Source organism: Cupressus sempervirens, chromosome 8 (genome assembly GCF_028749045.1).
Source record: "Cupressus sempervirens isolate cs-2001-9-10 chromosome 8, ASM2874904v1, whole genome shotgun sequence".
NCBI lineage: Eukaryota > Viridiplantae > Streptophyta > Pinopsida > Cupressales > Cupressaceae > Cupressus > Cupressus sempervirens.
In genome coordinates, this window is record NC_143125.1 from 323,696,982 (window position 1) to 323,715,420 (window position 18,439).

Genomic DNA, 18,439 nt, shown 5'->3' on the forward strand with positions numbered 1-18,439 from the left:
CTCAAGTTCCATAAGAACTCTTATTTAATATAATACTAATACAGACTATTTTTTTTCTATTATATTTAACTATATCTCTCCATTCACACTCTATTATTATTGGAAATTACAATTCTTTTATTTACCAAAGATAAATACTTTAATTTGATTTTAGATTATTACCTTAGATTTGAGGAAATTGAAGTCACAGCTCAATGGGTAGTAACATATCACGCAAAGAGGCGGATATATGACGAAACTGTAAACAAACAGATTTGTCAGTCCCACATAATACAGATAAGCAAATCCATCTCAAGATAAAAATAACAGGCCCTCCTTCACTCGTTTAGCCATCCCGATGATCGGTATGGGCTAATTCTGCAGCCATGGGCGCTATCAGCGTTGGCAGCAGCTGCTATCCCGCAGCATCAGCCAGAGTTTTCAGTACACCTAATTATTTTCATTGTCATTTTCATGTTCGTGCTTCAATAACAACAAAGTTTCACGCTTCTCATCAAGGACTAAGTGATAGGGCTTGTTCCAGAGTGTTGCCATGTCCCCCCAGTAATGGTACGATCAAATTAATCAATAGCAGAACTTTGAGGTCGCCCTTCATATGCAGAGCGGACCTCGGAAGCTCTATAGCACAGCTGAAACTGGGGAATCGCCTAGAAACTGACAAATTGGCGTCGTCTGTAAGAGACAAAACTATGAAGGCGGTAGATGCTCTGGGAGGTCGAGTGACAATTGGCGACGTGGCGAGCAAGGCGGGCTTGAAGCTCAACGAAGCAGAGAAGGCTTTGCAGGCCCTCGCCGCCGATTCTGGAGGGTTTCTCGAGGTATAAACCATCCAAAACGTATATTTTCTTTTTATCTCTCTTTTCTGTTTTTGCCTTAAAATATTACCAGATTCAAATTGTCAAAATATTTGCAATTTTGCGTAATTTTTGCTTGAATTGTTTTTACATCATCAAATATCATGTCAGCCATTTCATGTGGCACTCTTGGGATAGGGGGATTGCCAAGTTTGAGTTACTTGGTCATGAGATTAAAGCCCAGAAATACTGGAAATTTGTAGAATATACTAGGTGGGTGATGAAAAAGATCTCCCTCTGGATTTCATTATGAGATCTCCTACATCAAATTGGTGTCCTTTTTGCTCTGACCTAAAAAGTAACCGTTACCTTTAACTGTACTTAATACATTTGTCAGAGTGATCAGAACAACAAAAAAATGTCATCAGGTAATTCTTAATAATATACAGCATAGCCTAATAAAATCAGGCATACAAAAATTAATTGGTCGGGAGGGCAAAACTCATACAATTTTTAAAACAATATATACGTAAAGATGTTATTATGCTCTGTTGTATATGATATACAATTACGGTTCCCGCTCTCCCCTACTTTATTTGGTTTATTCAGTGATAAAGTTGAATAGTGGTTAACCGTTAAACAAAGCTATTGGTGCATCTCATCGTAATTGCAAAATCAGCTCATGGTTTGAAAGAGCATTTGAGGGCCTTAAACAAAAAAATTTCACCTTGAAGGTTGAGGTGCAAGTGAACACTCGCAAAACTGAAGTCACAAGCTTTTCATTAAGATTATAAAGGAAAAGTCTGGTCGAAATAGAGGAGCAATACAAATACCTTGGAATCGATTTCTGCAATCGGCTCAGTTGGAAGACTTGCAGTGCAAAAAGTATATAAAGGTTGTAATGCTTATCACATACTGGGAAATAGATGCGGGAATGCTGAATTATGGGACTAGAAAACCTAGAAAATTCTTTTCAGTTTGCTTTTTATGGTGGTAATTGTTAATGGTTGTGAAATACATGGGTGTAGTATGTCAAATCACAAAGGAGGCAATTAGAAAGGGATTTAAAAGCATTTATTCATATCTAACCTCAAAATAAAACTGCAGTTCCATATGAGATTTTTTGGCTGAAGTAGGTACTCGTCATTGGAGGCAATGATGATAAATCAGATGTTATCTAAAAAAGGTTCAAATCATGGAGAAGAATCACGTGCCTAGAAAGGAAAAATTAAATCAGAGGAAGAATAGTAACTACATTGATGAAATAGAACAAATGGAAGAGTAAACAGGACAATAACTTGCAAGATTGTCTGAAAACCAATGAGGAAATTAAAAAAGATATTTGATAGAAAAATTTAGGACTGCCATGTGGACAAAGTAAATTGGTTGGAAGAATGCATACTGTGTTAAAGAGTTTAACATACATGCAAATATGATGAAAATGAAGAGCCAAATGCTTTATTGATATATTGATTTTATGTACATTGAGCGTGTCAGAACAAGGATGAAACGTTGGAGCTAATGTAACTGCTTACCCATAAGAGCTGCCTGTAATAAAGCATGTAATAGAACCAATGTTATGCTAACATTGAACGGCTACTCCAGTGTACCATCCAAACCCCGAGTTGCACCCTAGCCAAGGGACCCCCAAGGGACCCCCCTTAAGGCTTATACAAGAACAATTTCTGACCACATAATATGAATACACATTTTAGGGAAATCATCCCTTGAAGAATCAACTCCTGAACCAAGCAGGTCTCTATCGGGCTATCTCTTGACCTTTAGAATGGTGTAGCTTCAAGCTCTGTTCTTAAGCTTTCAATCCCCCAAACTCTCGAATCACACAGTCTTGAATTATTTGACAATAATCTCTAAGAGCTATGTCAAAGCTCTATCATTTTTTGACGACATGACAGGGTATAATTCTTGATCATATACTCTAAATTGTGCTGGACAAAATCCATATTGAGCTGAACACCAAATCTTGAACCTGTCTTTAGAATGAATCTTCACAACTTATGCTCTTTTAGTAATTAGCATCAACAATGAAAGCAAAACATAAACCAAAAATGCCCAAAATGTTTCTCATTCAAAACAGCATCTCAAAGTGAGAAGTTGAGTTGAGATGATAGAAATCCCTTCATCCTTTGATGCTACCAACCTTCAAATTGATCTTGTTACAATTCACCCTCCAAAACCAGCAGCAGAGGAAATAATATAACCTCCAAGAGCCCAATTGAAAACATTCAAATGATACTTCTGAATAGATTCTTTTGCAAGACCATCATAAGCAACCATAGTGACATTAGAAAGATTTTGACTTCAATTCTCACTACAACCACTTTTAAACCTTCTCTCCATATGCATTGCATGTAAAGACACAAGTATAACATCTCGAAGTTTCTCAATATTATGTCTTGTGTAATTGGTGTGCACAATCCATAAGCTCCATTCCACCCATTGAAAACAAGCCATTCCTTATCATCTCATTTTGCTTTACACCATGGTACTTCAAAAGTGTTGATAATGATTGGAGAGTGGACCTCTTAAAATTTCTAATGCTCAGTTTTAGATACCTGCATTTGAAGCTTTTCACATCTATTGAGCATCCTCATGCAAACTTTAATTTAATTCATGCCTGCGATTTATAGCTCTAGGGCAATATGTGCAGTGTCTCCTCTTGCAAAAGCTTTTCTCATTATCTCTGTGAGAAACATGGCTATTGATTGATATGGTTGGAGACAGATGCTAGCCCAATAAAATGCATTTAAATCACTCTTAATCAAATTAAATTGTGATAAAAGAAGTGGCAGTTGTTAATTGAGTATACACATTCGAAGTTCAGAATCCAAATGTGTTTTGTGTAGCATCACTGTTATTGCAGATCTGTGATGAGAGTCAAACAGTATCGGGCAATTTTTTGTCAATAAAGAATCCAATAGTGGCAGCATTAAATCATTTTGAGATGGATTCAATATTGCAAAATGATAGGCATGTCTGTTTACGCTGTGAATCGTGATTATGAAGGAATGGGACTTCATATTGGCATTCCATAGAGAGGAATGAAGTAAATTTACAGATATATGGATTTGTCAAGTGTGATGTGTATTCGCAGATTTGTTGGGCATGATTGATATTGGGATTTCAGATCGGATTATTATTCAGGAACAAGAAACACACAATGCAAGAGACATTTAAGGGAATAAAATATGCATACACAAAATATAAGAGTTGTCCAACTGTTTCAATTTCTTCCCAAGCCTTCACTTCTAGAAGATGATTAGGTTTTAACATTTAGATGTTCCAATTTTGTTCTTCACAGCATAGCAGTAGTGTATATCAGTATTACTGAGGCTTTTGTGTTAATGTTTTATCCTGAAATAAAGATAAACAGCAATAAACAAATAAAGAAGACACAGAAAGATACAACAATATATCTAGGAAAATCCTCCAACTTGAGGGGACAAACCCAGCCACACCAAAATATATCTCTTTTATTAAATAATAGAGATCTAAGTACAATGCTTCTAGCTGAATACCACACTCATCACACAAAGCAATCATATATATCTTGAATTGAGAGACTCTTCATATCATAATTGAAAGTCTTGTCATTTTCCAAATGCGAGTCTTCATATTTCCAAATGCATGTCTCTTCGCATATTGCACATCTTTTCATATTCCAAATACGTGTCTCTTTGCATCTTGCGTGTCTCTTCATGTAAAGAGCAACGGATGAATCTCAAGAAACCACAACATATCACATCTCAGATGGATATTCTCTCACAACTATAAAACTTTAACACTCCCTCTTTGCAAGAGAAAGAATATTCACGTCTTGCAATCTCTAACATGACAAACATAAGAAGCTGCAACAAAAAAATCAATAACAAAATCTCATAATAGATTTTCTCAACGTAAATTTCTCATCTCAACATGACATTCACCATGGCTACTCCTAGAGGGTGAAATAAAAGAAAACTAAGTCATGGAGTCACATGACTTCCACCATGGCTACTCCCAGAGGGTGGATCCATGGTGCCTACTCATAGAGGGTGGAACGAGGGATTTCACCTCAGGCGTCCCCTATAGAAAAATACATCTCCACCATGCCTACTCGCAGAGGGTGGATCCACCATATCTACATTTCACCTTGAACAACTCTTGTAGAGAAAAACTCATTAACATGGCATTGCACCTCAAACTTCTCCCTCACATAGAAGAACTCATTAACAAGGGATTGCAACTCAAACTTCTCTATCTCACAAAAGAACTCATTAATAAGGGATTGCATCTCGAACTTCTGCCTCTTAGAGAAGAACTCAATAGTACATAAGAAGAGCAACTGAATGCTGAGACTCCCTCTCAGCAGTGGCAACATCACAATAAAATAATTGACTCTAATGTTTGACCAAGCAAGGAGCTTTTGCAGTCACATTGCTACAAGAGCCTACTGATCCTCCCTTTGCCACACAATTTCCCACTGAATCTTAATGAGCCTAAAGAAGTCCTTCCTCTTTAGCTCATCAAGCTTTCCCCTTAAGTAATAAATATTTTCAGTCTCAACTTCATCTCCAGTGCATTATCCTTTGATAGGTTGCCTTTATGCTCAAAATTGAACTCCTTTGAATGCAATCTTTCATCATCCTTATGCTTTTCAATCCATCCTAGAAGCATTTTAAAGAGATTAGTAAATATTAGAAGCATACATGATTTAATATTCTCCATGTTAGTGCATGAATTAACTACATAAAATTCATTATAAATATTCAAAGATATAATCATAAAATACTTATCTCTTTATTGCAATCAAAGAATAACACCCTCTAGGCGATACTTGAACCCCTTGAGCAATAGAGCCTTCAATTGAGTTACCTGAGTCTCTAGCTCCATAGTGAATGCCACAAAAACGACCCACTGTAATGATGAATAAGCCAATACAAAATTATCATTTCATAAATCTCTGCACACACTGTGTAACTAAGATGTTCACCGTTACAATAATACAAGCAGCTGTAAAATGCTAATAGTCGATTATGCCTCTTTGTAGGTGCTCACAATAGCAGCAAAGAAACTTCATTGAAGAAGGCCAAACAAATAAAGATACAAAACTAATTGCCATCGACAATGAAAGAAAGACAAATATGGAGATGCCACTGCACAGCCGTAGCACTTACAGAGAGCAAGACACAAACAATCCAAGCACAACAAAATACAAGACCATCATAAAGGTTAACGACAAAAGGTCTCTGATGGACAATGAACAACTGCAGCTCAAATAAACACAGCTGCAAACTGAAACTCCGACCAAGCACAGCAAGAGATAAATGCAAAGACTGCAACAAAATGGTGCAGAGAATATCTTGACTGCTAAACAATCAGCTCACAAACATGCTGAATATATGGGAACAAGAATGAATAACCCAACTTGATTATTACTGTCCAACAAAGTAGAGGAATCTCAGAGAACTCTCAACAATCATTTCATGTAAATATGATCTCTATTGAAGCTTCAATTTCAACACATACAGATTTCCTACAAAATACTCATTGCAATCTGTAACAGATACACAAACTAATGAACAAGAGAAACTCCCTTATTTGCTGTTATCTAACCCACTCTGATACCACATTGATGTTTTGCCTAGAAATAAAGACAAACAACAATAAACAAATAAAGATCACAAAGACACAACAACTTGTCCTGGGAAAACCCTCCAACTTGAGGGGAAAAACCTAGCCACACCGGAAAATATTTTTTATTAAATAATAGAGGTCTTAGTACACTGCTTCTAACGAAATACCACACTCATTACACAAAATATCTTGAATTGAGAGACTTTTCATATCATAACCGAAAGTCTCTTCATTTTCTTAATGCGAGTCTCTTCATATGTGCAAACGCACATCTCTTCACATGTTGTATGTGTTTTCATATTTCCAAATATGTCTCTTCACATGTCACATGTCTCTTCATATAAAGATTAATAAATGAATCTCAAGAAACTATTAACAAATCATCTCAAATGGATATTCTCTCTCACAACTATAAAACTTCAACAACTTTTTCTTTTGTTTTCCACCATTATCTTAGATGAATTCACTCGTGTGCACATCAACTTCTTTCATCATCTGCTCTTACTCAGGGGGGCTATGGAGATGCTATTTCTGCTCAAACAACAATCTTGGCCAAAACATAGGAACCGTTCAACATCAGTAAAATCTTTATGCCACACTGCTCTAATACCAAATGAAATAGCAGAATGCTGTTTTGATAGATTGATTTGATGTACATTGAGCATGTTAAAATAAGGATGAAACATTGCAGTTGATATAACACTCACCCATAATTGCCACCTATAATAAACAATGTAATAGAGCCAATTATGCTAACATTGAATGGATGCACCAACAAAAAATGCTTACATGGGAGCTACAATGAAGGGGAAGGTAAAGTTGTTAATTACCTAGTTGAGAATTGGATCACGTCATCTCATGTGCAAGACTGGTAGATGGACTATGCCCAAGAAAGAATGGGAAGTGAGAACATGTTTATCTTACAACAAGAGGGTGGTGGAGATAAAATGATGCTTCATCGCGGAGTGTCAGTGTGCAGCCTCAAGTGATATCTATATAAATAATGAAAGCAACCTGAAAATGGAGCTAACTCCCTTATTTGAGGAAGCAAGGCTTAGCAAAACAAGAAGTTTTTGATCAAGATCCAAAATTAAAGATCTGACACTGGAAGGAGTTTGAAATGTATTAGGCTGTGGCTCTTGGTTCCTTTGACTGCTTGGTTCTGTGGATGTCTTTAAAATCTTTCACTTATTCATTTTTCTGTTCCATGTCTGATGATTTTACTGATTAAAGCTAGAGGTATAGGCCCCTTTTTCTAGGTTACAGCTAGGCAAAACACTAGTTTGGTGAATGAGACTCCACTTTAAAAGCTTTCGAGGGAATTGCTTGGAAACTAAAAGATAAGTATTGGACATGAAGAGGTAGGAGTAAAGATAAAATCTAATAGTATGTTTGGAAAACGTTGAATGAACTTAAAGATGACCGAACCATAAGAAGGGTAAGATTAAGCTTCGCATCACCAAAATTTATATTTTGGCAAGCAAGAGGCACAAGAACTAGGACATGAGATTTGATTGTTATGAATTTGGAAATAGAGGAAACATAAAAATGATTGCACCAAAGGAAGGATAAGGTCCATGTCTTTCACCAAAAGGCCAAAACCCACAAAAGGAAGGTAAGATCCACATCCTTCACCAATAATGTATGTACTATAGACTTGAAATATCCCCCTAGGATATTTTCCTCCAGGTTTTACAACAGAAACTTAAATAACAAATTGCACTTATTGAATTGTGTAATCCACTAGATTAGATTGAAAATTATAGAAAAATCATACTGAAATATAAATCTGGAATGATAAATAGTTACAACTTTATTTTCTCAAACAGATATGAAAATACATCTGCAAGTTTTGTCTCCAGATAAAATCCTCAAATTTGCCCATTTGTGAACTCCATCCTGAATTCACCTCCAAAGATGAATTGGGTTTCTGTCTGATCCACAAAGAAATCTTTAAGGTTTCCCGTCTTCAGGTTTTAAAACTGAAGGCCAAAGCTTCTCAGAATCCTCCAAGTGAAAAAACAAACACAAACCAAACATACTGAAATGAATTGTTCATTCTTTAAAGCTCAATGCCATGACTCTTAATTTTCCCTTTACCCGTCTCTTCATCTTTTTTCTTTTTGTCTCTTTTCAAATCCCCTTTTTGAAATCAAAATGCCTTATTACATTTTTATTAAGTTCCAAATAAGTCATTTTAATATTTTATGAAGTCATCTGATTTTCTAATATACCCAAAAAGGGACATATAGTCCTCCCTTCTTAGCGTTCTCTTGTCCTCAAGTAATCATGAATCTGCATACCAATATCAAGATCATATATAAATCTGCAAGCAACTTTATGACACAATCGGAAATATCTGGAATCAAAACCTGCCACATTGTCAAAAGTGTTCAGATGCAACCGATTTATCAATAAGATTCTTGGATCCCAAGGCAGTCTCAAAAACATTGCTTCATCAATCCACAGCGCCACTCTGAAAATAACAACACTATGCCTGAAACTATGAAGCAACTTATCATGACCCATAAGAAACAAAGTACTGATCTTAACAACACCTGGATCCCAAACAAATCTATCCACTTGACTATAGGAAGAGAAATAGATGTCTATCATTATGCCAAGCTGAAAATATGATTCCAACTCGATTCCTGGGTGCTGAACTTTACTATTTCCACCAAGTGCAATGGTGCAATCAAGAATAGTCCCATCACCCAACTCAAGAAATGGATTGTCCTATGTATTGTTAGAACCCATCTGAAACAACAGGTAGTCATTGATAACCTCGAATTTAGAATTCCACCCATGTTCATGCATGCAACAAATGGTTTTTCATATCGAAAAACAAAGACAGTTTAAATAAAGATTACCCAACATTCATTGATAGTTAATTGAAAATCCTATTCATATGACATGAACTGTTTTAACAATCAACTGAAATAACCATAACCATATCAATGATCATCTGAAAATAACTAGTTTAATGACTAATTGAAGATAACTATATTTAGGATCAACTAAAATAACTAGATTTATGATCAACTGAAAAAAATTGTATTTATGATCAATTGAAAATAACTAAATTAACGATCAACTGAAAATAACTGTATTTATGATCAATTGAAAATAATTAGATTAATGATCAACTGAAAATATCTGTATTTAAGATCAACGCGAAATAACTAGATTAACTATCAACTATCCTTTCTTCATGCAAGTAGGTAAATGCTTAACAAGAAAAGAAGAAAAGAACATACAAGAATCATTCGGAGGGTCTTTAGCTGGTTGTGCAAGCCTCGGATTTGGTGAGGGAAGAAGCATTGACATAGGTTTAACCTCTCAACCTTGGACCATATTTATTCCCACACAATCTATTGAATTAGAAAGGCTCTGCCTACCTTGGGATCGGGCTTGGGATGTTCTTAGTTTAGCCACTTGAGTATCTTGGTGTTTAGAATGTTTGTGCAGTTATGAAATGGACATGCTTTCATAACTGGCGCCATTGACATCAAGTGATCATTATATGGCAAACATGCCTTTAAATTACATTTGCCAAGGATTTCTGACTGGCTCAACGACCCGATCACCACCGCTTGACTTGACAGCAGGTTACGTTACTAGGGACGAGCATGAGCTGTTAAGTAAGATTTATTTATTTTGTTTTAAAGTATCAAGTCTGATTTTACTCTCTTTATCCTTGCAGGATTTCATCTCACCTCTTCACCTTTTTCGTGGCTAAACAGCCAGTGAGTCCTAGGTGTTCGAAATTTCAGAGCATCTGGCTCTTATTGATTCATGAATATTGCAATCTTTTAACATTTCACAATCTTCTTTTAAAGAAAGAAATTGCATAAATATTTATCAGCCGAGTTTAAAATCTATTGGCAAAATAATTTATGAATCCATGATATAACACTTCAATATGCTTATTGCTAGGCAACTCTTTAGAGTTATTTTGTTATAAGTGATGATACACTACAGCTACAACTATGGAAATCGCTTGTTAAAAAGTAACATGGGAATAACATGAACTGGAATGGTTTTCACATGACTTGATATTAGTTTGGGTCTGTCCTGAAGTATTGCAAGTCGTCTTGGTAACTAGCTCTCCTTTAGTTGCTATGGACGTATCCAAAATGTAGAGATACTTAAACCTTAGTGTGATCATAACACATACGACAGAGTTTTTATGACACTGCTTGTGAATTGAAAATGCAGATTGGGATAACAAAGAATCGACACAAGAAAAATATATGAAAGTTGGGTGTTATGGGGAGGCAGAAAGAATTCTGGAAAACGTAGCCAAAAAGATAGTCGGGTGTATGAAATATGATATCTGCCTCTTCTCACGGCTTCCATTTAAAAGGAAGAAGTCGTGACTTCTTGGCTTCCGTAACATAAGAATAATTTGTCAATTTATTTTGCCAAATGTTTAATTGGTTACAATCAAGAAGGAAAAATAAATAGGATGGAAGAAAAGTTGGAAAGTTATAATTCGATTGTTGTTATAATCTATATTTACATACATTCATGTGAAAATAATTATGAGATGACATCATTTTATTAAGTTATTATAATATAATGGTGCTATTTCATTTTTATATTTATATGTACATATATACGTATATATTATAATAATATGATGAAAGATCATTTAAAATCCTTTGAGGTAAGTTTTATATTTTAATTAGATTATTTTATGTTTCTTAGATTATTTATTTAATAACTCATGGGGGTCCCATAAATGTATCTTGTGTTCAAGTCATTGGGTCCTTACCAAAGAAGTTTAAGGTCATACCTGTCAATCCTGGTGACTGAACTAAGCGAGCATCCCATTCCGATGATCTCGTTTAGTAATGCTCCCCCCCTTTCATCTTCTCCTGCAATCACCCATGAAAACACTTCTGCCATAATAATAATTCTATAATAATTCTCATATAAACATTTAAAAGACTTAAAAAATAGTAATCATAATTCCAAAATCAAGGAACTGCTAACATCATATAATAGTTAATGGTTAACAACCATCTTCATTAACAATTAATACAACAGATATAAATAACTACCCACTTTACATGATCATGAAAGAAAAATCCGTTAAATCCAATGGTTATGAGCAAGTTTAAAATTAGGTCAAAAATTTGGGATGTAACATACCCTTCCCCTTAAATTTTTCATCGTCCCTGATGAATATCACAGCAAAACTTTAAACAATCCCTAATCAGTTTAATTTAAGAAAAGAAAAGAAATGTTCAGGTTCTAGCCCTGGAGAAAAAATGAGGGTATTTTTGAAAGATTTCGTGATAATCTTCCCAAGTGGCATTATCTTTTGCATACTGATCCCACTGGACCTTGCATTGAGTCACCTCTCGATTTCGTAAGCGTAGCTTATGCACCTCGAGTATTCTGAGTTGTTCTATTTCTACCACCCTTGGTTCTCGCACTTGTAATAGGTTCCAATCAATTATATGATCATGATGAGTAATGTATTTTTTAAGGTATGACACATGGAAGACGTCATGCATCCTGGCAAGGGCTGGTGGTAAAGCAATTCTGTAAGCTACTGGGTTCACAACTTCCAATATTTCAAAGGGTCCCACATACCTTGGGGCTAACTTGACATTCTTACCAAACTTGATAGTACTCTTCTGAGGTTTTACTCTTAATGGTACCTTTTCTCCCACTGAGAATTCTCTAGGTGTTCTTTTTGCATCTACATAACTTTTCTATCTGTTGTGAGCATCCTTCAATCTTTGACGAATTTGGATTATCTGTTCTTCCATTTCCTTAAGCATCTTAGGTCCAACAATAATTCTATCTTCCAGTCGATTCCAACTCACAGAAGTTCTACATTTGTGGCCATATAGAGCTTCAAAGGGGGGCATTTTAATGGTGGATTGATAGGAGTTGTTATAAGCAAATTCTACCAAAGGTAAATATGTTTTCCACTGATATTGCCGACCCATACAGTAAACTCTCAAAAGATATTCTAATACCTAGTTTACTCTTTTTGTTTGACCATCTGTCTCAAGATGATAAGCTGAATTGATGTTTAGTTTAGTACTTAGTGCTGAAAATAATGTTTGCCAAAATTTGGAAGTTATCCTAGCATCCCTATCTGAAATAATTTTCTTTGGAATTCCATACAATCTGAAAATTTCTTTTATGAATTCATGAGCAATTTCTGGTGCTCCATCAATTAGATTTCTTGGTATAAAATGAGCAACTTTTGTCAGTCTATCAACTACTACCAAAATGGTATTGTGTTGATTTCGTGTCATAGGTGATCCTTGTACAAAATCCATGGAAATTATCTGTTGTTTCCATTTTGGTACTTCATTAGGGTGCAAAAGGCTGGCTGGGTATTGATGTTATGCTTTCACTCTTTGGCATTCTAAGCATCATGCCACAAATTCTGTTATCTCCCTTTTCATTCCTTTCCAAAAATATAGAGGTTTTATATCGGACAACATTTTAGTTACCTGAGGTTGTCCTGAATATGGAGTTGAATGAGATTCTTCTAAAATTATTCTTTGAAGTTTAGTTTTGTTGGGTACATGAATCTTGTTATGATATCTTAACAATCCATCCTCTTCTAGACTAAATTCTGAATACTTGAAATCTTGTGGGTCCCTGATGAGAGCTAAGTTGATCTCTGCATAAAATTCATCATGCTCTAGATGTTGTAAAATCTGGTCCTTGAATTTGAAGTTTATAGTAGCCATGGTAGAAATGTGTCTTCTCCTACTTAAGGCATCTGCCTCTTTGTTTTCCTTGCCCTTAATATAACTTATGTCGAATTCATAGTCTGCTAAAAATTCCAACCATCTTCTTTGTCTAGCATTTAGATTTGGTTGAGTGAAAATGTATTTTAGACCGTGATGGTTGGATCGTAGTTCAAAAGGTTTTCTAGGGAAACAAAGCGATGTTTTATTTTATGTTTTTGCTTTATTATCTACGAACTCCTATTGTTATACATTTGTAGGCTAATACTAAACATTTGGTTCTTTTGATTTATTTAATTTAAAAGTATGAAGATTACTACTGAATTGAGAATAAAAAGTATTTATTTCTTTGAATTTCTCCCACGATGCCTTATAATTAATATTATATTAACTTTTTTATTATTTATTTAATTTAACATTAATTTTTATAATGTCTAATATTTTTACTAAACACATGATATTCACCAAGTACTTTGTGTAATGACCTCTTGAACATCAATTTGCATAACATTCACCATGTACTCAAAATGTTAAGGTATGTGCACAATTCTCATAATTCTTACCATATGAACATCCACCATGCAAAGTATAATTTATCATGATCTGCACAGACATCGTAAAATATCTATCATAATAGAAAATTAAGTTATTGTAAGATTGTGACCTTTCAATAACTTTTGCAAATACAAGTGATAATCATTTGGAAGTCGTCACTTCCTCATGATGTACACAGGGGTTAGGCCCAAATAGTCATGAAGTATATCATGAATCACATTCCTCTTGACTGCTGCAATTTATTGGTCACTGGAGAATCCATCTCAACATGGTCTACTCCCTTTGAATCAATATGACCGAGCTTATCAATGGTTGACTGAACCATATCTTCTATCTGCTCTCTCTAAATCTCAATCTCCCTCTTCTTGCAAGAGCATCCTCGAAGGAAAAGATCAAGACAAATAACTCTTAGAAGACATAGTTAGAAATCAGTTAATATCTTTTGTATTTAGATTACATATGACTTTATAATCCAACTTCAGAATTAATTATAATACATATATATATATCAAATCAATTTTCTTTATTTATTAAACTATTCTAACTAATTGTAACTCTAAAATATATCTACCATTTACCAAATGTTACCACTACTCATCTTAAATACATATTTAATCCCTTAGAAATGACTGCTTATCTTGGCAGGAGTGTATACCATTATTTGGGAAGAGATTAGGTGACATATCTTACGTACTCTTAATCCCTTCAAACTTTAATACAACGTCTTTTCAATTCTGCTCAGGTATGATGAAGGGTCTACATTATCCTTTTGCCACGTGCGGCCATGTCTTACACTCAGTGCTTATGACTCAGTGAGACTTTTTGCTATAATGGGGTTTGACAAATAATATCACATTCTACATATTTATATTTACCTTTGTATTACTACATTGCCCTTTGTTGCCGGACATGTCTCTTAAACATCTATGACACCAATACAACAACATGACAACAACCAATTTGAGGTCTCAATTCGTAGGCTCGCTATCTTGAATCTACAGTATAGTTACTGACCAGTACTTATTATTCCCTTAGTATCTAATCCCTTTTGTGATCTCCATGCTTCCTGAGATCTCCCCTAGTTGATTGAGAAATAGAAAATGAAGCCTTCTGGTTCATTACATTTCTCCCGGTGATATCTTACATCGCATATCTTTTCTGCTGCCCAAAGCACGCAACGCTGCTTAACGTATGAACTGTTCAATGATCATTGGGACCCATCCACTCTTATTGACTGCTCGATGGTCAAATTTTTAACTTCTCATGACATCCATCTGTGCCTTATATTGTCTTCTACCAGTGTTGTCATTTCCTGTGCATTGATGGAGAAATGGAATAAGCCCAAGTTCTAATTTGGCTCTCATACCATGTTGTTTTTTTGAACTGTTGCAAATGTATCAACACTGCCATTGTATTCGGTATGTGTTTTCCAATGGCAGCAATATCACTCTATTTGTATTAAGGAAGAGACATGTCTATCCATTATTATCTAATTAATATAATAACAAATTATACACACACACACACACACACATACAAATATATATTTATGCACTTATTCTCATAGTTTATCCAACTGAAGCTAACAAACTTCAACAGGAACTCCATCATGAGTTCACCTCCAAAGATGAATTGGGTTTCCGTCCAATCCACAAAGAAATTCTGAAGGTTTCTGTCCTGGGGTTTCAAAACTGAAAGCCAATGCTTCCCAAAATTCTCCAAGAGAAAACACAAATATAAACCAAGCAAACTGAAATGAATCTTTCATTCGTCTTCTAAAGCCCAATGCCATGTCTCATTATTTTCTCTCTACCTGTTTCTGCATCTCCTTTCTTTTTGTTCCTTTTCAAAATCCCCTTTCAAAATTAAAATGACCATTAATTCTCATTAAGCTCCAAATAAGTCATTTTAATATGGTATGAAGTTGTCTTTTTTCTTTATGATTCCCAAAAGGGGACATTACAAGACTGTACTAAGTTAACCTTTATGTGTAGGGAAAGGCAGAAAAAGAAATAGGAAGCTGCTAAGTGGCTAGCAACTAAGCATAATGTGTAGGCAATAGTGCATTCAATAACATAATTTAAATGCAACGTGATAAAAGAGCAATTGGTTTATCCATCAGTGGAAAGAATGTTGTACTGGTCAATGTAAGACTCAAATATGCAAAAGGGTAAGGGCATAGAAAATTATTATTAGGTGGGGACTGATTACCTCTAAGATACCCTTTATGTTCTGCCGCAATAACTTGGTTTGGTTTAACACTTTGTATGCTTTTTTAAGAAAAAGGGTTCACTTGCAGATTTGAGAATACTCAGAGTTGTATGTCCCATTGTATTGCATAATTAATAATGTACATTTATTGGAAGGAAAGATCATGAAAATTTCTGAAACAACTTCTAATATTAAAATCAGATTTCAACTGTGATTATCAGAAGAAAGATGAGATTATTTTCTGACCTCAAACATGTCTTACATAGCTGGAAATACTGTAAGAATTTGCCAAATGATAAACAGCAACCCAACTAGTCAGAATCTCCAAAATCCTGGTTCAGTGTCTCTCTACCAACCAATTAGATGTTTGCTTCTGTAAAATATTTCTCAGCAAAGTCAACTCAATGCAGATTCTAATCTGACATCTCAGAAGATGAATTGAACAGAAGTAGAGATGTCAATTTCTTTCTACTACGATTCAGACAGAAGTCCACATTCAGTCCAGCACCAAAATTCCAAAGCAGGCTCTAATGAACTGTAATGTCCCCTTTCAGGACAACTATTTATTTTGCTTTTTGTTTGTATTATTCTTATATCTCTCACTCCCCCCTTTTCATTATTTGATATCCTATATATATATGTGTGTATCTCCAAGAGTCATGCCCTTTCATTATTAATATTAATTATATTAATAAGATAATTATATTATATATTATTATATTGAATATGATTATATATTATATTAATTATATAAATCATATTCCTTGTAATTAATAATACTATTTCAATAAGTAATTAAGATGTAATTGTCAATAGTTGATTTATGTGCATATATATTAATTATTTATATTCAATAATATAGTATTTTAATATCTAATATATATTAAGTATATATGTATTGTATACACGTATAGTTATATGATAATATTTATGATAATTTATATACATTATTAATCATTTTAATAATATATAATACTTATTTATTATTGAATTATATATCAAAATGGGGATATCACAGTCCTCCCTCTCGAATTTGCTTGTCCTCAAGAAATTGATTCGATGTATTAAGATAATATCTTATACTTTCTATAATGATCAACTACTTGTCTGTAGTCCATCTTTTAGTCTAGATAGGAATGTTTTCTATCCTATCTCTTTTGTCTTCAGTCCAGATAGGAATGTTTCGTATCTTGTCTTCAAATTTGTTTCTAAATTCGTCTTCAGTCTATGTTGTTTCGTTTAGAAACAACATCCTTGTAATTCTTTATAAGGAACACATTTGTTCCTCTGTTAATCAATCAATCATTCGAAAATCCGTTAATTTGCCAATTCTTGAATCTTGTAACATGGTAGTAGAGCTAATACTTAAATTTTTTTTTGAAAAATTTATAATTTCTTCTTTAAATTATTTGTTTAAATTTTTTCAAAAAAAATTTCAGGTGATTTTCTCTAAAACCCGCCTAGGGTTTTCTGCCTGGAGAAATCTTGTGCTAGGATTTTGTGACTCCTCTGAAAATTGCGATTTCTTTTTGCGTCTGGTTCTGCAAATCACATATTGAAAAAACGCCTGAATTTCGTGGTCATTTTTTATCAAAAAATTTGGAAAAATCGTGCTCGTTTTTTATCCAAAAAAAACGTAGGTGCTCGTGACTGGTCCGAATTTAAAACTGCAACTTGTGGTTGTTCTTACTCAGCAAACTGTGCTTGTTTGTACTTTGCCAATTGGGTTGTTTTTTTGTAGCATGATTTGTATCCAACGAAAAATGGCTCTGCTCTTGCCAAATCCACATTTCTTAAGGGCAATCATAGTCGTTTACAGACGGCTCTGTGTTGTTTGATCACAACAAATACCTGTTTGTCACATGCCACTGCTAAGTTGACTTTTTTTACCAGAAAACTCAACGTTTTTTGCCATTTCGACCTCCATGGCCGCCAACTAATTTTTTGCTTGAAACCTTAATTTTTGGAGTCGTAAATTTTTCCTGATTACAAATTCTTGGTGGGTTTTTCGAGATCTCAAATGGGTTGTTGTTAGATTTTTATGAGTGCCTCGATTTTTGTGCCTCAATTTTTGAGCCAGCGGATTCAGATTTCGATAGCATATTATTCCTGGGTTTTTCGAGCTCTCTTTTGGGTACTCTGATTTTTTTGGGTCTTTCATTTTCTCACCTCGAAGTTTGTGCCATTTGAGATATCCACATATTATGAACATCTGTATTAGTAGCATCAGAAGTCGAGTTGTCGAACTTCTTGATCAAGGCAAAGCTGCATTTTTCGGTTTGTTGATTTTTTCCTCAAAAATCATTTCATGTTGTCTGTAATACACAAGGTTGCGTGAGATTCTAGGTTTACCGTTTTTTCCACAAAAATGAAGTTTTGTAATTGCAACTTGTTTTGAGTCATAGTACTCCTCTGGCAAAGCTTCTTGGTTTCAGCATTCTATAGATCTAGGGAGGGTCTCAATTATCCTAAACTATTTCGACATCCGTACGTTGACCATTAAGGGAGGGTATTAAG

At 34.6% G+C, this 18,439-nt stretch overlaps 1 protein-coding gene across 1 annotated transcript in view; it reads left to right on the forward strand.

The window, feature by feature from the left end:
• Nucleotides 1–259: 259 nt before the first annotated feature.
• LOC149542678 (uncharacterized protein At5g03900, chloroplastic-like) overlaps nt 260–18,439 on the forward strand; it is a 219,102-nt gene continuing 200,922 nt past the window's right edge. Inside the window, exon 1 of the mRNA XM_089797557.1 lies at nt 260–818. Within this exon, the coding sequence (XP_089653683.1) occupies nt 366–818 (453 nt within the window). The 5' untranslated portion in view covers nt 260–365. The remainder of the gene's footprint in view (nt 819–18,439) is intronic.